This window comes from Eschrichtius robustus, chromosome 7 (genome assembly GCF_028021215.1).
Source record: "Eschrichtius robustus isolate mEscRob2 chromosome 7, mEscRob2.pri, whole genome shotgun sequence".
Taxonomy (NCBI): domain Eukaryota; kingdom Metazoa; phylum Chordata; class Mammalia; order Artiodactyla; family Eschrichtiidae; genus Eschrichtius; species Eschrichtius robustus.
The window spans coordinates 106,791,584-106,812,021 of NC_090830.1; the positions used below are offsets into that span (position 1 = coordinate 106,791,584).

Sequence of the window (20,438 nt, forward strand, 5' to 3'; positions counted from 1 at the left end):
CCCTGCCCTCCATCCATTGCCTGGCACAGCTCAGAGACCCTAAACCTCTCCTAACCTGACCAGCACCGCGAGGCAGGATGGCACAGTGGTCTCAAGCTTGGCTGGGAAGGCAGCTGGACCTCAATTCACATCCTGGCTCCTCCACCTACGGGCTCTGTGGCCCTGGGCAAGTTATAAGCCTCAGTTTTCCCATCTGAAAAATGGGGGTAACGATATGCCTGCTTCATATGTGTTGTTTCAAGAATTAAAAGATATAATGCATGAGAGATGCTTAGAACAGTGCCTGGCAGAGCTCAGCAATGTTTGTTATTTACCACCGTCTTCTGCATCATCTCTTGTCTCTATTCTCTATCTTCCATGTAGCCCAGGGGTTAGCAAACCTTTTCTGTAAAGGGCCAGTTAGCAAATACTTTAGGCTTTGACAGCCATATGGGCTCAGTCAGAACTATTCAACTATGCTGTTGTAGCACAAAAGCAGCCGCAAACAATATCAAGTGAACGAGGGTGGCTGTGTTCCAATAAACCTTTATTTGTGGAAACTGGAATTTGAATTTCATGTAATTTTCACATAGCACATTCTTTGATTTTTCTTTCAACCCTTAAAACATAAAAACCCAGATGCAAGAAAAAAACATCCTCATGCTTTCTGTCCGATTGTGGCAGCCCAGATTGAAGAGGGAAATTTCTTTTGCAACTCAGAAGTAACCTTGTGAACAGTAAACCAAAGCCTGCTTTACTCCAAAGAAGAATTTGAGTTTACAAGAAAAGTATTGGAAAACTATTCCCCTACACCCTTGCCTTCTGATTGATTCCACTTTTAAAAGCATAAGAGCTAAGTCTAATTAAAGGCAAGCCAAAAAAAATTATATATATATATATATACACACACACACATATATATGTGTGTATATATACACACACACACACACACACACACACACACACACACACACCCCATCCCTTGTTAACGGGCTGTACAAAAACAAGCATAGGCCAGATTAGGCCCAAGCGCCACAGTTTGCCAACCCCTCGTGGAGCCAATCCCTTAATTTCCTCCTCCTCTCTGGTTGCCTCCTATCTCACCCTATATAAAGAGGGAAATAAAGCACTGCAGCTCTCACAGCCCAAGGCTCCATTTCAATGTGGGTTCCTCAGGGATCAGAGATGGGCTTTCCGGATCAAACACCTTTCTAAGTGCCAGACGCTGTTGGCCACTTTTGCATATATTTAGTATTTAATTCAATGTACACAAGTCTGTGAGGTAGGTAATCACTCTGCTTCTTGGATGAAGAAACAGAGAGGCCAATTGACTGGCCCAAAGTCACACAGCCAGGAAGTGATAAAGCAGTCGGCCCAGGTCTCCAGAATCAAGTGCAGCACTCTGTCCACCACCCACGGCCACCCACCCTGCCATCTGCCACAAAGCAGAGCCTACATTCCAGGGAGGTGGCGGAAGCCAAAGGGTGTCAGAGCAAAAGACCAGGCAGTGGAAAAGGTTTCAAGTGATTTGCTTCCATGTACAGCGGTCTATCTGCATCGGAGTCACCAGGAGTGCTTGTTAAAACACAGATCGCAGGGCCCCATCCCCAGAGTTTTTGACTCAGAGAAGTGAGGCTTGAGAATTTGCATTTCTAACATGTCTCCAGGTTATAGTAAGGCTGCTGGTCCATAACCCAAAGGTCACTTTGAGAATCACTGACATAAATAATGTATACTCAAAAACATCTTTACTCTGGGAAACCATATCCATTTTTGCAAATTTTGTCCTCCTCTAAAACGAAGTTTTTATAACCTGCTTAAGTTGTACATTCTTTTAGCAGGTTGCCTGTCATATTTCTGCCACTCCCTTAGGGACAATTCCTAGATGTCTGTCTTCTTGTCCCAACCACATGGCTAGGAAATTTACAGGACTTGATTTTCACTCACATTACTGCGACGTACCAGCTCGTGCAATCAAGGACAAGCTGTTAATCACCCTAAATTTCACTGTTTCCATCTATAAAATATAATCCTTACCCCACGTACACCTCACAGGGTTGCTGAGGTCAGGTACGTGACGTGTCCTAAAAGTGACCGTTTTTAAAGAGTTTTTATTGGAGTAGAGTTGATTCACAATGTTGTGTTAGTTTCTGCTATAGAGCAAAGTGAATCAGTTATACATATACTTATTTCCACTCTTTTTCAGGTTCTTTTCCCATATAGGTTATTACAGAGTATTGAGAAGAGTTCCCTAGGCTATACAGCAGGAAAAATGACCATTTTAACACTCACTAGTGCATCCATCCAGATCCTGGCCCCGAGATTTCCTTGCACCCGCAGGCCTTCAGATACCAGGTGACACACTGTGGCAATGTTTCTCCTTCCTCCCCTGTATCTATCACTTTCACTATCGCATCTTCCTTCCTAGGTTATTTCTAGTCCAGCTTTGTCAAGTCATTCTATCAAATTTATTTGATTTACACACACGCACTAAATGTCAATAGGTTCTTTAAAAAAAAAAATTTTTTTTTATACAGCAGGTTCTAATTAGTTATCTATTTTATACATATTAGTGTATATATGTCAATCCCAATCTCCCAATTCATCCCACCCCTCTGCCCCCGCTTTCCCCCCACTTGGTGTCCGTATGTCAACAGGTTCTGATGAGGGGCTATCAATAAAGGATGTGAACTTTGTACATGGATGTGGAGGCATGTTATTTTGTCTGCTCTTTGGCTGGGTTGGTTCTATTCAGGTGATGTTGGCACACAGATGTGTCGTGGAAAGCTGAGGAGAGTCTGCTCCTCCAAAACCCTTAGGTATCGTAAAGGGACTGTCATTGTGGCATCAGACAGCCTAGTTTGAATCCTGTTTTCCTCACTGCATATCCTGCAGCAAGGGACATAGCCCCATCTGTGAAACGAGAAATTTTCTCTCTCGTCCTAAGGACTAAGTGGAAGTATTTGGCATAAAGTATGTGCTTAGTAAGATCGAGATCCAAAGCATAAGGGGAAAAAAATTTCCCAGACACAGCAATTAGAGCAGCTGACTCCTGCCATTTGATAAATAGCCTTAAGAACATAATATCCTCGGGAATCAACCTACTTTTCCTTCTCATTCCAAGTCTTTAAAACTGTTCCCCTTACCCTGTCCCCAAAAAGGTAGTTCCCAGGACCCCTCAGAACATTCCTTTCTTATTTAAAAGAGCTGCATTTCTGACGTTTCATCCTCCTTCATCTGTTACCAAGTCTTCTGAATCTTGAAGGTTGGTAGCAGCCCAGGGCCGTTCCTGTCTGAGGGCGGCAGGTGAAATTTTATGTACATGATCATCAATTATTAACTCTTGGTTAAGGAGACTGTCAAAATGCTTCTCCCAATAAATGTTAGCTCAGAGCTCCCGAGATGGAGGAGGGCCTTGGAAAGCTGGGTCCCTCAGGAGGTTTTGCAGCCCTGAGGAGAACAAGCCTTTCCATGAGAAGTTTAATTTTTTTGCCTTATCTTTTCCTCCATCTACTCTTTATATACAATCTTTTCTGGCCTGTGGCCACAGCTTACTTATTTTCCTGTATCTCACTCTGTGCTAATTTCATTTTGGTCTGTTGTAAGGTTGTTTTGCTGATCACTTCTTGGGATCTCAGGACACTTTTCATTGAGTTAGATCTGTGTTTCCTGGTAGAGAATCCAAGAGTTAGAGGAAAGGTGTTAAAAGTGGGTCTAAGAGCGTTCCATATCTTGTTTAATTTTTATTCATGCTGTGTGGTAAAGAATTTACTCTTCCCCAAAAGGAGCTCTGGCCTTTGCCCTCTGGCTTCCAGGAGTTAATCTCTGAGTCCTTGGAATGTCATCCTGATAGGAGTCATTGTGCTAAACCAATAACATGACTTAGGTTGGGGGGCTTTGAGCTCAATCTCCTAAAGGACTGGAGAGTGAGATGAACCACTTGGGCAGTGGATAACACCTATGTAATAGAGCCCCAGTGAAAACCATGGACACCACAGCTTGTATGACCTTCATGGTTGGCACTGCTCTGAGCACTTTCTCACACGCAGTGCTGGGAACTAACATGTCCTGACTCCACAGGAGAGGGACCATAGCAACTCCATGCTTCCTTCTTCCCCAGACGCCACCCTATGCACTCTTTCTTCTAGCTGATTTTAATCTGTATCCTCTCCCTGTAATAAACCAGAACTGTGGGTATAACAGTTTTCAATGGGTTCTTTGAGTCCTGCTACCAAATTATCAAACCTGAGAGTGGTTGTGGGAATTCCCTGACCTTGCAGTTGGTGTCATGGTGAGAGTCTTCTCTCGTGGGGACTTTTGCCTCCAACTACTTCTCATTTGGCCCCCTTTTCTCACACATGAGCTCACGAAAAAGACTCTTAGTTAATGGGGGTAGGGAATGTCTAACTATTTTAATGTCAATTTTCTTATCTTTTTGCTACTGTCATTTCTGGAGAGCAAATGTGAGGAAATGAGTTGATTGCAGGTCCAAGAATCTTTACATCCAGAGCTAACTTTGCAGTCAAGAATCAGGCAGGAAGGATGGGAGCCAACTGGCACAGAATAAGGTGTAAGTGTCGAACTGAACTTTGGCTTTTGAGTCAGAACACAGGGATTGATGGTCTCCAGGCCATACCAGACAGGAAGCTTCGTACAGCGCCCACCACCAGTTCAGGCTCCCTGTCTCCTCTTGAGTAAGATCACCGTGACCTGGGGACACAGGTGGAGTCACACCTGAACCAATCGGGCCATTACCCAAACCTGGCCAGGCTATTATACCAGGAAGCAGGAATAAGAGGCCTCTCTTGGAGGCCGGGAATCAGCAATAAGATTACTGTAGTTCTTTCCAGATGGTTCAGATCCCAAAACCTAGGTCTACATTCAGAGATTAGGAGGGCGGTCAGGGATCCAGAATCAAGCTACCACTGAGGGCAGGAGCCTGGAGGTTGGGTTTAAACTGGGCAGCTCCGAGGGCTCCGTCTGTCACTCCAACTCAGAGAGCATCTCCACCCGCCCCATGTTCACTTGGACGCCAATGGCTCCCAAATCCACACCCTGGATTCCAAATTTCCAAATGCCTATTAGAAAATTCCTCCTAGAAGTCCTTCTCTTGCCAAGAAACTCAACAAGTCGAGAAATGGAATCCAACATTCCTTCCAACTCCCCTCATAAATCCAGCATCTCCATGAGTGCCACATCTATTCTCCTAGTCAAGCAGGGAAGGTGCCTCCTGCTCAGCATGGAGCCCTACCTCTCCGCACTCCTTAAACACTGTGCCAAGCCCGGCCATTCCACTCTCCAAATACACTTCTCGCTTGGCCCCTGCTCTTCATTCCCACCACCACCACGCTGGGCCTAGACCCTCACAGCCTCTACGAGAAATTACTGCAAGTCTTTAAGTGGCCTCCTGATCTGCAGTAACTAGAATGGTTTCCATTCAAGAGCACCTTGTACATGCCTGGCTCTGTGCTATATCTTGAGATGGAAGAGTTCACTGCATCCCAGCAACTCTATTAAGATCATCTCCAGTTTACAGATGGGGAAAGTGAAGCTCTCCAAGGTTAATTTGCCCATATTACCAAGACAGGAAGGGGTGGAGCTGAGCCTTGAGAGAGGACTGTGTGACTTGAGAGCGAGACCACCTCTCACAGGGTAAGGGAGCTAGAGCAAGGACTGGAAATAGGGGCCACCTCTGAAATGCGGGTGTCAAGGGGCCATATGGGGAAAGAAATCAGGCCACAGGTGCTGGGCAGTAACGTGAGAACGAAGTTTCCAGTTCAGGCAGATGATCAGTAACTTGGAGATCTACAGGGATGGAGGAATGTGGTAAAGCCAGGGAGCAAGGCAGAGAAGAGACAGCCAGAGCAGCTGGGGCACAGATGCTGGCCCTGGTGGTAGGGGAGAGACCTGGACACAATCTGACACCCACTATCTGTGAAGACACTGGGAAAAGGAAGCACGCCCAATCCTTGGCAAGAGCCAAGCAAGGCTCCCTGCCTCACACTTGGGCTCCCAGTGCAGGCTAGCACAGCTGCCTGCAAATGCTGCTGAAAACTGTTTCCATGAGGCTGGTCAAGTCTCAGAAGCTTGGTGTGGGCCAGCAAGTTGTCATCCAGAGGCTCAGATGGAGGGAGTAGGCAGGGATGAGGAGGTCTGGGGGACCACAGGGACTCAGCCAGAGTCAAGGGCCAGCAGGATGCTGGCCAATGACCAGCAGGGTAAGAGAACAAGCTCTCTGGTCCTGAATGTCCCACCTCTGGAGGTGCATCCTCTTTTATCCTCACCTCCAGTGTTAACTCATTCCAGACTGTTGTACACCTAATCAGTATAATTTCCCCCCACCTCTACTCAACCCCAGCTTGTTCCTTTCCACCCAAACTGGCCTAGTGTACAATCCTGAATGTGTCCCCAGTGAATAGGGTTCTGTTTGTGTCAGTTTAATTCCCAAACTTCCCAAGTTCACAGAGCATTCTGGAACTAGAAAGGCTTGAAAACCATCTTTCCCAAGTCCCTCATACTTCATATGTGCTTCAGAGGTGTGACATACGTGTGGTCAGAAGGCATGACAGTGGACTGGGGCTCCACACCCGACTCCCTGGTTGGAACAAACTGCCTCTTGTGCTCACATGATGCACCAAAATTTCTCTCCCTTTTCTTCCCTTCTCGTCACAATTCCTGGTGACTCCCAGTGATGCCTGGCACCTATATGATGCAGAATGAATGTCTGCTGATTTGGATTCAATGACCTCTATTTATCTGGAGAAAAATAATCTACAAAGATTAATTTACTGTAAGGTGTGAATGACTGATAGCCATCCCCCAATCCTTCAGAGTATTTTCAATTTAAAACAAGATCTTTTTTAAATCCAAATTATCTGTTATAAATCTGTAAGATATAGAATTATCTGGGGACTAGAGAGAGCTTCCTTAAGTGCTCAAATCACTGCACTGGAGTGCAAATCTACAGACAGCAAGGTAAAGAATAACATTGGGGCTCTATGTTAGTGCTAAATTGTGACCACCAGGGGGAGCTCAAGGCTCCCTCTCCTCCCAGTCACCGTTCCCATTCACCACCAGAGGAAGAGCCAGGAGGTTGATAGGTCATTTTATCGGGCCACAGGGCTGTAGGTATGGTCTTCCTCTTTAAATTATCCCTTAGGATTCTCTCTTTCCCAGAGGTCCTCCAGCTTGGGAGATGGATCTTCCCAGTGGCCCCACCTCTCCTGGAGACCAGAGTGGCAAAGTACAGTAGGGAAAGAGGCAGGTATGGGTTCAGGAAAACAGAGCCAAGCAGCTACTTTCAAACTAATAGTGCTGGAGGCCACTCATGCCTTCCCCTGAGCCTAGGGAAAAAGAAGCTTTCCACAGGGACTGATATTACCAGAACGGGGCTGGTGCTCAAACCCTAGCCTGGCCTCATCCTTGGGCATCTGCCTTGGTACCTGTCACAGCTGGCAGGGAACAGAAAGAAAGTCAAATTTCCAGGATGCTGGGTACTGACCATCTCTATCCTGTATAATTCCATCTTATCACAACACACCATTCCCGACTGTACCAGAAGAGCTTGCATGTCTCTGGTCCCAAGGAAGTGGTCATCACCCCAATTCATTTTCTCTCCATTTCCTCCCTTCAAGATGGGAGAAAACTCCCATCCCCTACGGCAGTAGCTCTCAAATGTGGTCCTTGGACCAGCAGCATCAGCATGACCTGGGAACTTGTCGAAAATGCAAAACCTCAATGCAAAACCCCTGACATACTTCATCCTCACAATGACGAATGACGGCGAGGCAGGTGCAGTTATCAAACTTATCCGACAGATGGGTTCACCAGGGTTGAGAGAGCAGCCATCTCATCCAAGGCTGCACAGCCAACAGGTGGTGGAAGCAGGACATGAACCCCATGTGTCGGATTCCAAAGTCCCAGGTGTCCACCTCAACACCGTGCTCCAGGCACCCAGGTTTCCCGAGGGGCGGGGGCTTCTGTCTCCCTCCGCTCCTAGTTTGCGTTGGCCTTAGACACGCCCTCCTGATCCTACTCCCTTCGGGTTGCCTCCCTGCTTTCTGGGAGCTAAGGCCATTCAGCCGCCTGCACTTTTCACTCTCCCTTGGCTTCTTCCCCAGCCCCAGCCCCACCTGGATGGGCACAGCTGAGCTCCTAGAAGTGGGGATGGGCTCAGAGAAGCCAAGCCTGGAGGCCATCTCACCACTCCCTCCCCAGGCCCTTAAGCCATCTCCGTCCTCCTAAACTAGTCTGCAGAGCCGCAGACTGCTCATGCATTCCATCAAAAGCTAGAATAAAGTGGTCGCTGCCGTGCCTTTGCCTGAAGCAAGTGGGTACCTGTCAGTTTAGGGCAGTGATCACCACCCACCACAGAGACGAGAAGGAGCGGACTGTGCCAGGGGCCCCTGGGAGAATCGGTAGGCAGCCGGTGGATTCCCACCCTTCCCCCAGTCTCCGAGGTAGCGCACCTGGTTTCCTTTCCTCTTGCGGGGTTTCCCGAGGGCTCACAGGGCTACCGCTTGGGATCTCCCTGTAGGAGGACGAGGCCCGGAGAGTCACCGCTCCCTTCCCAGTGCAGATTTTTGTAGGATCCGTGTCTGAAAAGGAAAGACCCAAGAGGGAAGACTGAATCCCAGGCTCCTGGAGGATGAAAGCGACAGTCAGCCAGCGACTTGGTACAGCTCGGGAATGAAATGAACCTGGTTACAGACAGGCAAAGTCTTATGGTCAATGAAAATTAACCTGTGGATGGTGAAGAGGGACAAAGCGCATTTTCAGAGGTTTACCACCCATCATGAGGTTAGGAGGAAATGGAGGCAACAGTGAGTTCCGAGTCAATGGATGCGTTACAATGTCAGCTGTAAACATTTCCAAATCAAAGCGGGTTGATTCCTTTTATTAAATGAAGTTTAGGTTGGTGAGCAGACTTCTGACCAATTAGTAAGGCTCAGTTCGAGAAAGAATTTATGAAAGATTTCTCAAGCTCCCACATCATCCTTCTTAAAAAAAGAGCAAGTTGACAGCATAGGGAATTAGGTGGCGGTTCTGTAGAGAATCACTGCTCCATGCAGTACCCCAACGGAAAAGCAAAAGACAATCTCCTTGTATCAGCAAGCCAAGCCCCCCACAGTGGTGAGACAGGATATGCTGCCTGGGGAGAAAGATCAAGGGCCAGAGCCTCACATTCTAAACTTAATGAAGAAAATCCACACCAAAGAAAACGACTAGAAACGCTAAATCCTTCAAGGAACAGTGTTCACTGCACTTCCAGCTGAGCCTTCCCTGGGCCCCGACCTCTCCTACAGTTCACAATGGCCTAATAACAGACCCAGGGTATCTTTCAGAACCGCATGGAAAAGGATTTCAAAATAGGCTTCAAAAGATCTGGATGTTCATCCTCCAGGACAATCAGTGACGGGGAAGCAAGAAAGCCACGCAGACCACACAGCCCTAGGAGGTACACGTGCTGAATGTTTCTCTCTGTACAGCTGAGCTGAACTGAATTCCGCAGTTTTTCAAGTTGCTCACAGCACAGCCTGGATCTTGGACCTCAAATTGTCATGACTGGGATTATGGGTAAAGTTTAAGGTGGGCATCGGGCAGGATGTGGGCTCAGACGTCCAACTCATCCCCATTCCTGTGCCAGGGCCAAGAGAAGCCAAGCCTCTTTGCTCCTCCTTTCCACTCTGGCAGCCCCCTTTCTGACAGCTCAGAACAATCATTAGTGTTACAGAAGAGGACAGATCAGCTGTCAGCACCTCTTGCACTGAAAGCGGAGCACGAAAACACAATGTACAGCAGAGCGGGCAGCGGCCTTGGAGAGCATCTGACTCGTCCAACCCTATCAAGAGGATAAGTGACTGATGTCACAGAACAATTGGCAAAATTGATTCACGGTCTTTTCAAAAGGGTGAGGGGCAAAGTCATGGTCTTTTCCAAAGGGTGAGGGGCAAAGTGACAAACCCAGCCCATCCTTAGTGTCCTGGATGCACAGCCAGATTGGCCCAACTCCTGAAAGAACCACCAGTGGGATAAAGAGCCACCTGGGCCTCACTCGTCTCATTTTGTACAGAAGGAAGCTATGAGCCGGAGCTGACGTCTGAACTGCACCCCCTTCCTTGGAGAGGAGAGGCAGGAAGTGACTGCAGGTGAGGTTCGGGGCAGAGGAGGGAGTGCTCAGAGAAATGGTCCTGCCAGCATCACAGAGATGCAGCCAGGTTTGGCATCTAAGGCAGCTGCTTCAAGTTCAGCCCAATTCAGAGATTCCCTGTGCAGCCACATTAGTTCTTGGGGACAGTGGAGTTTTAAAGAAAGTCTTGGGAACCTCTAAGGGGAACCTAAGTCAACCATGTGGCTCAGACCTACACCAGCTGGAATCAACGTTCAGCCTCTGGACTGACCTTCTCCTTAAGGGGGAGGGGCAAGGCACCTGTCAGTTCCTCTCCACACTTGCCGGTGGCACACACACACACACACACACACACACACACACACACACACACACACACACACACACACACACACACACACACACACACACACACACACACACACACACACACACACACACACACACACACACACACACACACACACACACGAAGAAAGGAAACCAGCCAGAGAAGTGAAAGGGAGTGGCTCCTAAACATGCAAGGATTAAGCCTCCAAGTCTTTGTTAGAAGGAAAGAAGAAAGGATCATGCATGATCTGCTAACAATTAAAAAAAAAAAAAAAAAAGAAAAAGGAAAAGAAACCAACCCAAGGAGAGATACCTGGAGGGAGTACTAGGCCTGAAGAATTTTTCACTGTCTTCACAGGGATTATTTTAACAGCAGAAATAGAGCGTGCACGTAAAGGGTCGGCAGTTGCTGAAAACACAAAAGGGTAAATGGTGCATCCAGAAAAAACATTTGGGAAACACTCAGGCAGTGGAGGAACCGGGCAGGGACAATAGGAGGAAGTCACCCACACCAAAAGAACAATAGGAAGAGCGGTAGATGCAGTAACTCAAAATAACCTGCTTTCGCTCTTTAGAGTCCTGTACCAAGTCACCCGCACCCTCCCACGACCGTCCCCCAGATGCAGCTGATCAGTGTCTGTGCCGCCTGCCACACCAGGAACTTGCTAGACAAAGAGATTTACAGAGACGCAGATGGCCTGGCAAATAGAGGAAGGGGAGAGCAAGCAGGGTCCAAGGGGAGAAGGCTAGGGTGTCTATGGTTGGGGGGAGGCTCCGAGGAGGAGAGTTAAGGCTCCCGTAACTCCAGAGGAGTGGAGGAAGGACAGGGAACAAGTTTGGGGGCTGCCTGGTCCTTTCAGCCATCACAGCTGCTTCTCCAGGATCATAACTCCTGGGGTCTTGTGCCTGTTCTGACAACCACAGCTCTCTGGCCCTGAGCAAATCAGAGGCCCCATCTGTTGGGCAGCAGATGGTCTACTTAAACCCATCCTTCCCTGGGCAAGAGGTTGCCAAGTGTCCAAGTGCCTGCTCAAGACTCTGGGCAGCACTCAAGCGCAAGGCCCAGGGTGCTGACACCAGCTGAGCTTTGAGAGCTGGGATACTGCCTGGGATGTGGGTGAAGGCTGCTGTCCTCAAGTCCCGGATGCTCATGCTTATCTGTGCACAGGCTTCCCTGGGCCCCCTGCTTACCCAGATTCTGGAATCTCAATGGTGGGCACGGTCCCAAACCCTCCTTCTCACAACAAGCCTATGGTGTCAATGTCACTCTTGAGCAACACCCGGAGTTCTTATGGCCCCAGATCCACGTCCCACCTTGGGGGGTAGGGCTGTTTGGGAAGCAAGACTGTCACGGCTGCATCAGCATCATGCTGACGAGCCTGTCAAGGGGACAGGAGGGAGGGAGGCAGCTCGGAGATGGGTAGTTCACCTTCCAATCCATCAGGCTGCCACTTCACAAGGTCCGTGGCAGTCATACAGCTGCCAAGAACTGAGTTGATAATAACAATCCTGCACATGTTAAGATACAAACATGCTTTCACAGCAATCCCGCTGACTGCTCCTTACGGTCACCTGGGAGATTGGGTGGGAGGATTTTGTTACCATTTTCAGAGGAAGAAGCAAGAGAGCTGCTCGGAGTCATCCAGTGCTCAAGTGAAGAGGCCGAGACTGGAGCCCAGCTGTCCAGGCACCTGGTTTAGTGACCGCCCCAGGCCACCCTGATGACTCCAGGTTGCATCTGCTTCCTCTTTCCAACCAGAGGTGGGTCTTACCAAGGAGCGAGGGGAACGCAACTCCACGGGCCGCCCTGCCCGCCCACCTCTGAGGTCTCTTCTGCCGATGAATTCACAGGGCTGGGGTTGATGGTGAGCATCAGACACCCTCGTCTCCCCGTGCTCCTCATCAGATGCTTAAACACTCCTCTGTAGGCACCGCCCTTCAACATTCCCTAAGCGAATTGGCCAAGGTTGTCCAAGACCCCGAGAATATAGCCTCACACCAGGCGTGGAGAAGAGTGGCCAGGCAGGGAGGCACGGAGGACAGGACAACAGCAGGACACCTCCCAACCAACCGGCCCCAGGCTCCCCATCTCTCCTGCTCTCTACGCCTTCCCTCCTAGCTGTTCTTTCTGACTTTACACTTTGCCTTGTCTCAAAATGAATACTTGGCTGGCCCAGATGGTAATTACAGACAAAGTCCAAATATGTCAAACTTTGTAAGCGTTTTCTTTGAGGGAGGGTGCATTTTGACTTAAATGCCCAATGACAGGACTTTTGCCCTCCCTCTTTGATACCATAAGACTTGCAGGATGAGCACTGATAGAATCACTGGAACCTGAATCTGAAGCAGGAAAAAATACTGCAGATCATCAAATTCCCTCATTTTCTAGATAAGGAAACTCATAGCCATAAAGACAAAGGACCTCCCAAGAGGTCTCTGTTTACAAGCAGCAGACCAGGACCCGAACCCCTATTTCCTCACACAGCAAAGTGACATGGGAAGCCTGATGCCCGGCTGTTCAGGATGAGAGATGGGACCTCAAAGGTCATCTTATCCATCATTCGTTTCACACTTACATCTTTTGTCCTAAAATTTTAAAAACTGAAAATCTGAGAGGATGCGCATGAAACTAATGTCACCAAAATAATTTATTTCAGCAATTTAGGCTCTTGCCTCAGGGTCAGGATGGTGAATGTGTCACTATTTATCCCAGGTGAAGGTGAAATGTCGGGTAAGAGAGACTGCAGGCTGATAAATGCCATACACATGAGGACTCTGCCCGTGTATTTGGGGTCTGTGGTTCACAGCATCCTGTGAGCTAGCGACAGTTTTTAATACATCACCTCACAGTGGGAAACGGCAGCCTCAGACTCCTGATTCTCAGAAAGCATAGGAACAGGTCTCCAGGTCACGGCCTAATTAGACCAGTGACTGTTCCCACCAGGCGGGTGGCCCAGGCCCCTGCTCCTTCTAGAAATGCCAAGTTTCACTTCAAGAGCCTTACCTCTGTCTTGCCCATTGCTGCCCGGTGCCAAACCATTCACCACAGCTTTGGAAGCACCAACATCACATTCTGAAAGAAAGAAAGAGCCCGAGGCTTGTGATCATGTCTCCCCACCCTTCCCTGAGTCCCACCTGGTGCAAAGTGCTGGCCCTGCGGGCTTTCTCAGGCCTGAAGAAGGGCCCCAGGGCGTCGTAGTTGAGTTCTGAGAATGCTCTGTGGCAGGGAGAATGAAAAAGCTGTTTGGGATGGGAAGTGTGTTGTGAGTGCTGTAAATTCTCTGGCTTCCTGGCTTGGCTTCACTTCTGACATTTAAAAAAAAAATCTCCTTAATTCCCTGAAAATGGCATCTCCTGCCTGCCACCATTCCAAGGCCGCTCAAACGCATCCCTGTGCATCCCGGATGAGAGCTGTCAGCCAGCCAGGACAGAAACCTCAGGCTCTGTGACACTTCCCTTCACCCCACCCCACCGCCGCTGCCATGGAAGCCATGCCGGCCCTCCCCCAGCCCATGGTCCCCAGCCGAGGCTCCTGTGTTCTGGTTGTGGCGATGACCTGGCCCCCTGACCGCTCTCCCGGCCTTCGTTCTGCCTTCTCCACCCCAGCCCTCTAGACCCCCATCTGGCTGAAAAAGCCCCAGGGAGCAGGACAGAGAACAAAACAGGACAAAGCAACGTGATTTTCTAAAACCCTCCACTTTAAATATACTGTATTTCACTTCTATTTTATTTTTTTGTTTGTTTTTAATGTTTAAATTACATTTTTATTATTATATTTTTAAATTTATTTTGGCTGCACTGGGTCTTCGTCGCGGCAAGCGGGATCTTTTTTAGTTGCGGCATGCAGACTCTTAGTTGTGGCATGCATGAGGGATCTAGTTCTCCGACCAGGGATCAAACCCGGGCCCCCTGTATTGGGAGCGCAGAGTCTTACCCACTGGACCACCAGGGAAGTCCCTATTTTTGTTTTTGTTTTTTAAATTAATTTTTATTGGAGTATAGTTGCTTTACAATGTTGTGTTAGTTTCTACTGTACAGCAAAATGAATCAGCTATACGTATACATATATCCCCTCTTTTTTGGATTTTCTGCCCATTTAGGTCACCACAGTGCATTAAGCACAGTTCCCTGTGCTATACGGTATGTTCTCATTAGTTGTCTATTTTACACATAGTATCAATAGTGTATATGTGTCAATCCCAATCTCCCAATTCCTCCCACACCCCTTTCCCCCTTGGTATCCATACACTTGTTCTCTACGTCTGTGTCTCTATTTCTGCTTTGCAAATAATTCACTTCTATTTTGAAAAATAAAAATATCAGGGTTTAGTCTGGGAAGTCAATCATACATATTATCATTTCCATGAGGAAACAAATTGAACTTGGAATCAGGTTCCCCCAAATGTACATTAGGAATATCATTTTTTAGTAAGTAAGATGGCCTGTATGTTGGCATAAGTGGTTATATTCAAATGAACAAACTGACCTTCCTGATGATTAAAAGCAAACCAACAAACAAGCCCCACTAACCAGGAGCTACCCAGGGACAAAGCCTGGGCAACTCATCCCGGACTCCAGGCACTTCAGCCACAGGTCCCAGCCCTTTTCCAGCTGCAACTCCCTCCTGCCCCTGCCCGCCATGACCGTCTCCTCACAACCCCTTCAGCACATCAGATATTTTCTAATATTCAGGCCTTGGCTCCTGTGAGGCCTTCGGCCAGAAATGCACGCTCCCCCTTTTCCTAGCTTGGGGAAATCCTCTGCACCTTGAGGTTCACCTTGAATGTAACCTCCTGTGTGTCAGTGGAGACCTTTCAAAGTTCTGCTCAGCTGCAGACACTGAGACCCTCACTGCCCACTGGCAGCCTAAGCCCCACCCAGTTTCCCATCCCAGAACTGACGGCAGCAGCCCAGAGAAGACAAGCAGGTGGGACATGTGATCAGTGTGCTTGGGGTGACGCCCCCTGCAGCCAAGAGCAAACCAAGCCACAAATATAATCATAACAGCTACGGGTTTTTAAAGCCCTCTATTTACCCGGATCTGAGGGTCCATGCTCAGCATTTTATAATGAGCACCTCATTTTTATTCTTAATATCCAGGCCCCTGGAGCTAGAAGTTAGGAACTCTTATTTTATAGATAAGGACTTTGAAGCTCAGAAAGGATGCTGGGCTCTAAGATCACTAAATAGGGATTTGAAGTCTGGTCTGGTCCATCCCACAGCTTATCTTCTTTGTCCCCAGCTAGGATAAACATTTTTTATTTTTAAAATGAAAAATGGTTTATATGTTTAGAATACTCTCTATATATAAACCAGATATATTCTATTTCCCCAAAAGCCCCCAACCCCAGTAGCTCATTTGGCTGAGACTTGGTCACCCTACCTGGGCTCTTAACAATCAGCCGGCCTGACATAAACTACACTGACAGGCCAGCCCAGGCACTCCTGGATCCAGATGTGAGCAGGGCTACTGCCCCTGTGCCCGCTCCCCAACTCCGCCACAGCGGCCATGACCTCCCGACACTGGCCTGTTCACTGCCCCCAATCTACCTACAGACAAAGGCTAGTTCTCCCAAAGTCCCCTTTGCACCTGCATTTCTGGGATGGATGGAAGGAGGGTGTTGGCAGAAAGCCAGAAATCCAAGTAAAAGAAATATCACCCGTTCCACCACTCCATCTTTTCTGACTATCCCTTCCCCATGCACCTGCCTAATTTCTCTTAACCATCCCCTTCCTAGGACTACAGGCCTTGCTTTGGGCCTCCACAGTGCCAGCAGTCTCTGAGCTTCCACAAGGCCCAGACCCATGTCCGTCCTTTCCTTTTGTGTGTGTTTTTTTTTTAATCAAACAACCAAACTTTAAGTAATTTGGAAAAATAATTCCATCACCTCACACTCACACCTCTGCAGCACAGTGCTGGTGGCCTGGGGTTGCCTCAGGGGTCACTAGCCAGGTGACCCAGACAGGCTGTTCTTTCCACCAAAGGTTAAAAATGAGTGTTTTCTACATAGCTGCTTTCTTCCTGGTGATCACTTTTATTAGTGGCATAATCTCTCATCAAGTAAACACACATAATGAACCTACTCATTCCCCACCTTCAAGTGGGTGTTTTTGTTTCCTTCGAATTAAGATAGACATTCCCAAGAGCGGGATTATCAGGTCAAAGGGTCCAGATTTTTTGGACTCTCCCTAGGAAATGCCTCCTTTCAGCATCACGCCTGAGAGAGAACTTGGGGAGAAGTCCCACAGGCATTTCTGCACCCTTGACCGGCCCCTCCCTGCCCACTTCTTCCCCCCTTATTCATGCCAGGAGTGGTGATGCCAGTTTAGGCTAATCCTGATATTAGAAGAACAAGAAACTTTAGGCTGCAGAGCTAAGAAAAAAACAAAACAAAGCAAAAAAAAACCCTGGCCTATTTTGAATGACAGGAAAAACAAAAAGCCAAGCGAGAAGAAAAAATGAGTTGCAAAGCAGGGACTACTGGCGGTGCCTGAGCCCACCTGGAGGGGAAAAGAAGGGACGTAGCCCCCTCACACATAGGAGAAGCGCCCATGGAGTCAAGGCCAAGCCCAGTCCCTCTCCTCGCCAGGAGGGAACCTGAGCTGATAACCCACGGAGGGGACACTGGACAGGCCTTGGGCTCAGCGCTCAGTACTTTAGAAGCACTGCCTCACTTAATCCTCACAAATCCCCATGAGGTGGTGCTTTCGTGATGTCCATCTTACAGAGGAGAGTGGAGAGAAGGATCCACCACAGGCCAAAGCCCGCACGCTCAGTGTGTGTGGCCCTGACCTGATCCACCTGGGCCCTCCTCCTCCTAATAAGCACGCACTGTCCGGCAAGGTTTAGGATTTGGCTAAAAGGGCACTGCATGCAAATAAGCGGAAAGGCTTGTTTTTAACCTCCAGAGGTCTCTGATAACACCCTGGAGATATCTCAGGATTAGGAGGCCCCTGAGTGAGCTATCCACTAGGTCATCTCCCAGCCCACCCTGCTTGCAGGTCTCGGGAGGTTCCAGGGTGCACTCAGTAGCTAAGGTGGGCCTCCATCTCCAGATGGAAACTTCTCTGCCTCTAATCCTGGGCTGGAAAGCTGACAGCTCTTGGCTAGACAACGAGCAGGTACCTACCTATTCCCTTCTGTCTTCCCTAGCCCGGGCTTTCTACCCCAGCTCTAAACCAAAACTACTCAGAACTGCTCATTTGTGTAGGTCTTGATTTTTACTACCAAAGGCATAGCAAAAAGGTGGTTTTGCCCTGATAAAGGAAGCGATGGATTAGCTCATACCATGGGGCAATTATGGTCAATCTGTTTACTTTTGCTGCAGTCACTCAGATTAAGAAATGCCACTGAGGTGTATACATATGTCAACATTTATCAAATAATATATTTAAAATATCCACAAGTTTATTGTATGCCAATTATATCTCAATAAAGTTGTTAAATCGAGGGAAAGGGGGCCCGTTATAAAGATTAGGACACAGTACATGTAAAGTGTATAGCACAGTTCTTGACATATGGTAGGTACTCAATAAATCATTAATAATAAAGGTTGTGATGACGATTTATGACAAAGCTTTGGTGCTTACCCAGGACTCGAAAGATAAAAAATGAAATGCAGTTGGGGCCTTCAGAGTAAGAGGGAAATCTGGGTAAACAGTCCAGTTTTGCAGATTTGTCAGGAAGAGAAAGACAGCGTTTTAAATGACTTACCAGAGCTCATGGTGGTGATAGGACAAGTCTTCTGTAACTGGGGCTCTGCAGAAAAACAAACACCACAATGGAATTGATGAATGGCAGGTTCGAGATAAATCCCTATGGTTCACATTAAAAATGCAAACACCGTATATAAGCCTTGATAAAACAGAGGTGGACCAGGCATTACTTGGCCAGGCTTCTGGTTCTTGGTTGGCTGTGTACTAACCTGACCTTGGGCACATAACTCAAACTCCCTGGCCTCCGTTTTGTCAACCGTACTTGGTTTAGACACTCTCCAAGATCCCTTCCACCTACAACATTCTATTAAGAACCTCAAGTTACATGAGTCCATGTGGATCAAGGAGAGGGTGAAGGAAAGAACCAAGTTTTAGGACAGAGGGATAAAATCACAACACAAACTGATTATTGGAGAGTAAAAATAAGATTATATATAGCTTATTATGCTCAAGAAAATGTTCTAGGTGCTTTAAATATATTAATTCATTTGATCCTCACAAGGACCCTATAAGGTAAGAACTAGCATTGTATTAGTTTACACAGATGAGGAAACCAAAGCACAGAGAGGCGAACAGCTTGCTGCTCATGTGGCAGAGTTGGTTCTGGAACCCAGACAGCCCGACCTGAAAGCCCAGGCACGTAGGAACTACACTCTACTGCCTTGAGGTGGGAATGCAGTCCACTTACTCACTGATATGCAAACGGTAACCCTCTCATTTAATATGGTCCCATCTGAAGTCCCCCAAAACCACTGGCTACTGTCACTATAGTTTTATCTCTTCTAGAACTTTTTTTTTTGTGGCTGCGTTGGGTCTTCATTGCTGCGCACAGGCTTCCTCTAGTTGCAGTGAGCGGGGGCTACTCTCTGTTGCGGTGCGCGGGCTTCTCATTGCAGTGGCTTCTCTTGTTGTGGAGCACGGGCTCTAGGCACGCGGGCTTCAGTAGTTGTGGCTCATGGGCTCTAGAGGTGCATGGGCTTAGTTGCTCTGCAGCATGTGGGATCTTCCCGGGCTAGGGATCGAACCCGTGTCCCCTGCATCAGCAGGCGGACTCTTAACCACTGCACCACCAGGGAAGTCCTAGAATCTTACATAAATGGTATCATACGGTACGTAATCTTTTGTACCTGGCTTCTCTCACTTAGCATAACACAATTTAGCAACTGGCCATATACGTGTGGGTCTATTTCTGGACTTTGTTCCATTTATTTGTCTTTATCTAATCCATTGTCTTGATGATTAGAGCTTTATAGTAAGTCTTGAAATCGGGTAGTGTGAGTCTTCCAACTTCATTCTTTTTCAAAATCATTTTGGTTCTTCCAGGTCCTCTGCATTTTCATAAAAAGTTTAGAGTCATCTTACCAGTTTCCACCAAAACAAAAAAAGCCTGCTGGAATTTTGAATGGGTTCGTGTTCAATCTATGTATCAATCTGGGGGAAATTAACATTTTAACAACATTGAATTTCCAATTCATGAGAATGAACTCTCTCCCTTTATGCAGGTCCCCTTTAATTTCTCTCAGCAATGTCTTGTAGCTTTCAAGGTGCAAGTCTTGCACATGTTTTGAATAGTAAGGTCTAGCTAAACACATCTGAAGGACAACCTGAAAAGTAAGTCTTCATGAGCTGTAGAACCTTACTATTTAACACGTGGTCTGCAGACCAGCAGCTGGGAACTTACTAAAAAATGGAGAAATGCAGAATCAATGCTGCACCAACTTAATCAGAATCTGCATTTTAACAAGATCCCCAGCTGGTCCCTATGTACTTTCAAGTGTGAAAAGCAATGATGTAGAGGATATCAACTTCCCGGTTCATGAATTCTGTATTAAGGTCATGGTATGGTCTGAGGGTCTGCACCAAGAGACACGCTTTAGTCTCCTTTTTAACGCTGAAGTCAGGCACCAGTTTCCTTTCTGGGTGGTTGTCTTGTTCACTGTCCTTGGAATTGACTGAACAGAAGCTGGGGGCAAAAAGGAAATCATTCTAAGTCCGTCTCTCCAGCCCAAATCAGCCATAAGTTTGCCTCTGTCACTGCCAAGTACACCTGAGACTACCCGTGACCTTCAACAGCCCCTCAGATTGCTCTCTAAGCTGTGGAAACATTTGTTCTTTCAGTTAAGAACACAACCCCCTGTGTTGTGTATGCCCTGGTGGTTTCCAATCCTGGTTTTATGATACCTTCGTTTGCCTCCCAGGGCCAAAACGGATGTCGGGATAGCATCCAAATGTTTTATTTTTTAAATCATTTAAATAATTATGCTAAGGTTTTATTTATTTAACT

General features: G+C 47.5%; 1 protein-coding gene across 15 annotated transcripts in view; it reads right to left on the reverse strand.

Annotated features, from left to right (window-relative positions):
• SORBS1 (sorbin and SH3 domain containing 1) overlaps positions 1-20,438 on the reverse strand; it is a 243,256-nt gene that overhangs the window by 100,424 nt on the left and 122,394 nt on the right. For 8 of the 15 annotated variants that reach the window (XM_068548252.1, XM_068548247.1, XM_068548257.1 and 5 more), the window contains exons 3-6: positions 18,153-18,197; positions 13,443-13,511; positions 10,752-10,847; positions 8,448-8,576 (exon numbers count right to left, since the gene is read on the reverse strand). In XM_068548252.1, the coding sequence (XP_068404353.1) occupies positions 8,448-8,576; positions 10,752-10,847; positions 13,443-13,511; positions 18,153-18,162 (304 nt within the window). In that variant the 5' untranslated portion in view covers positions 18,163-18,197. The remainder of the gene's footprint in view (positions 1-8,447; positions 8,577-10,751; positions 10,848-13,442; positions 13,512-18,152; positions 18,198-20,438) is intronic. The other 7 variants (XM_068548256.1, XM_068548258.1, XM_068548250.1 and 4 more) reach the window with 1 other exon arrangement.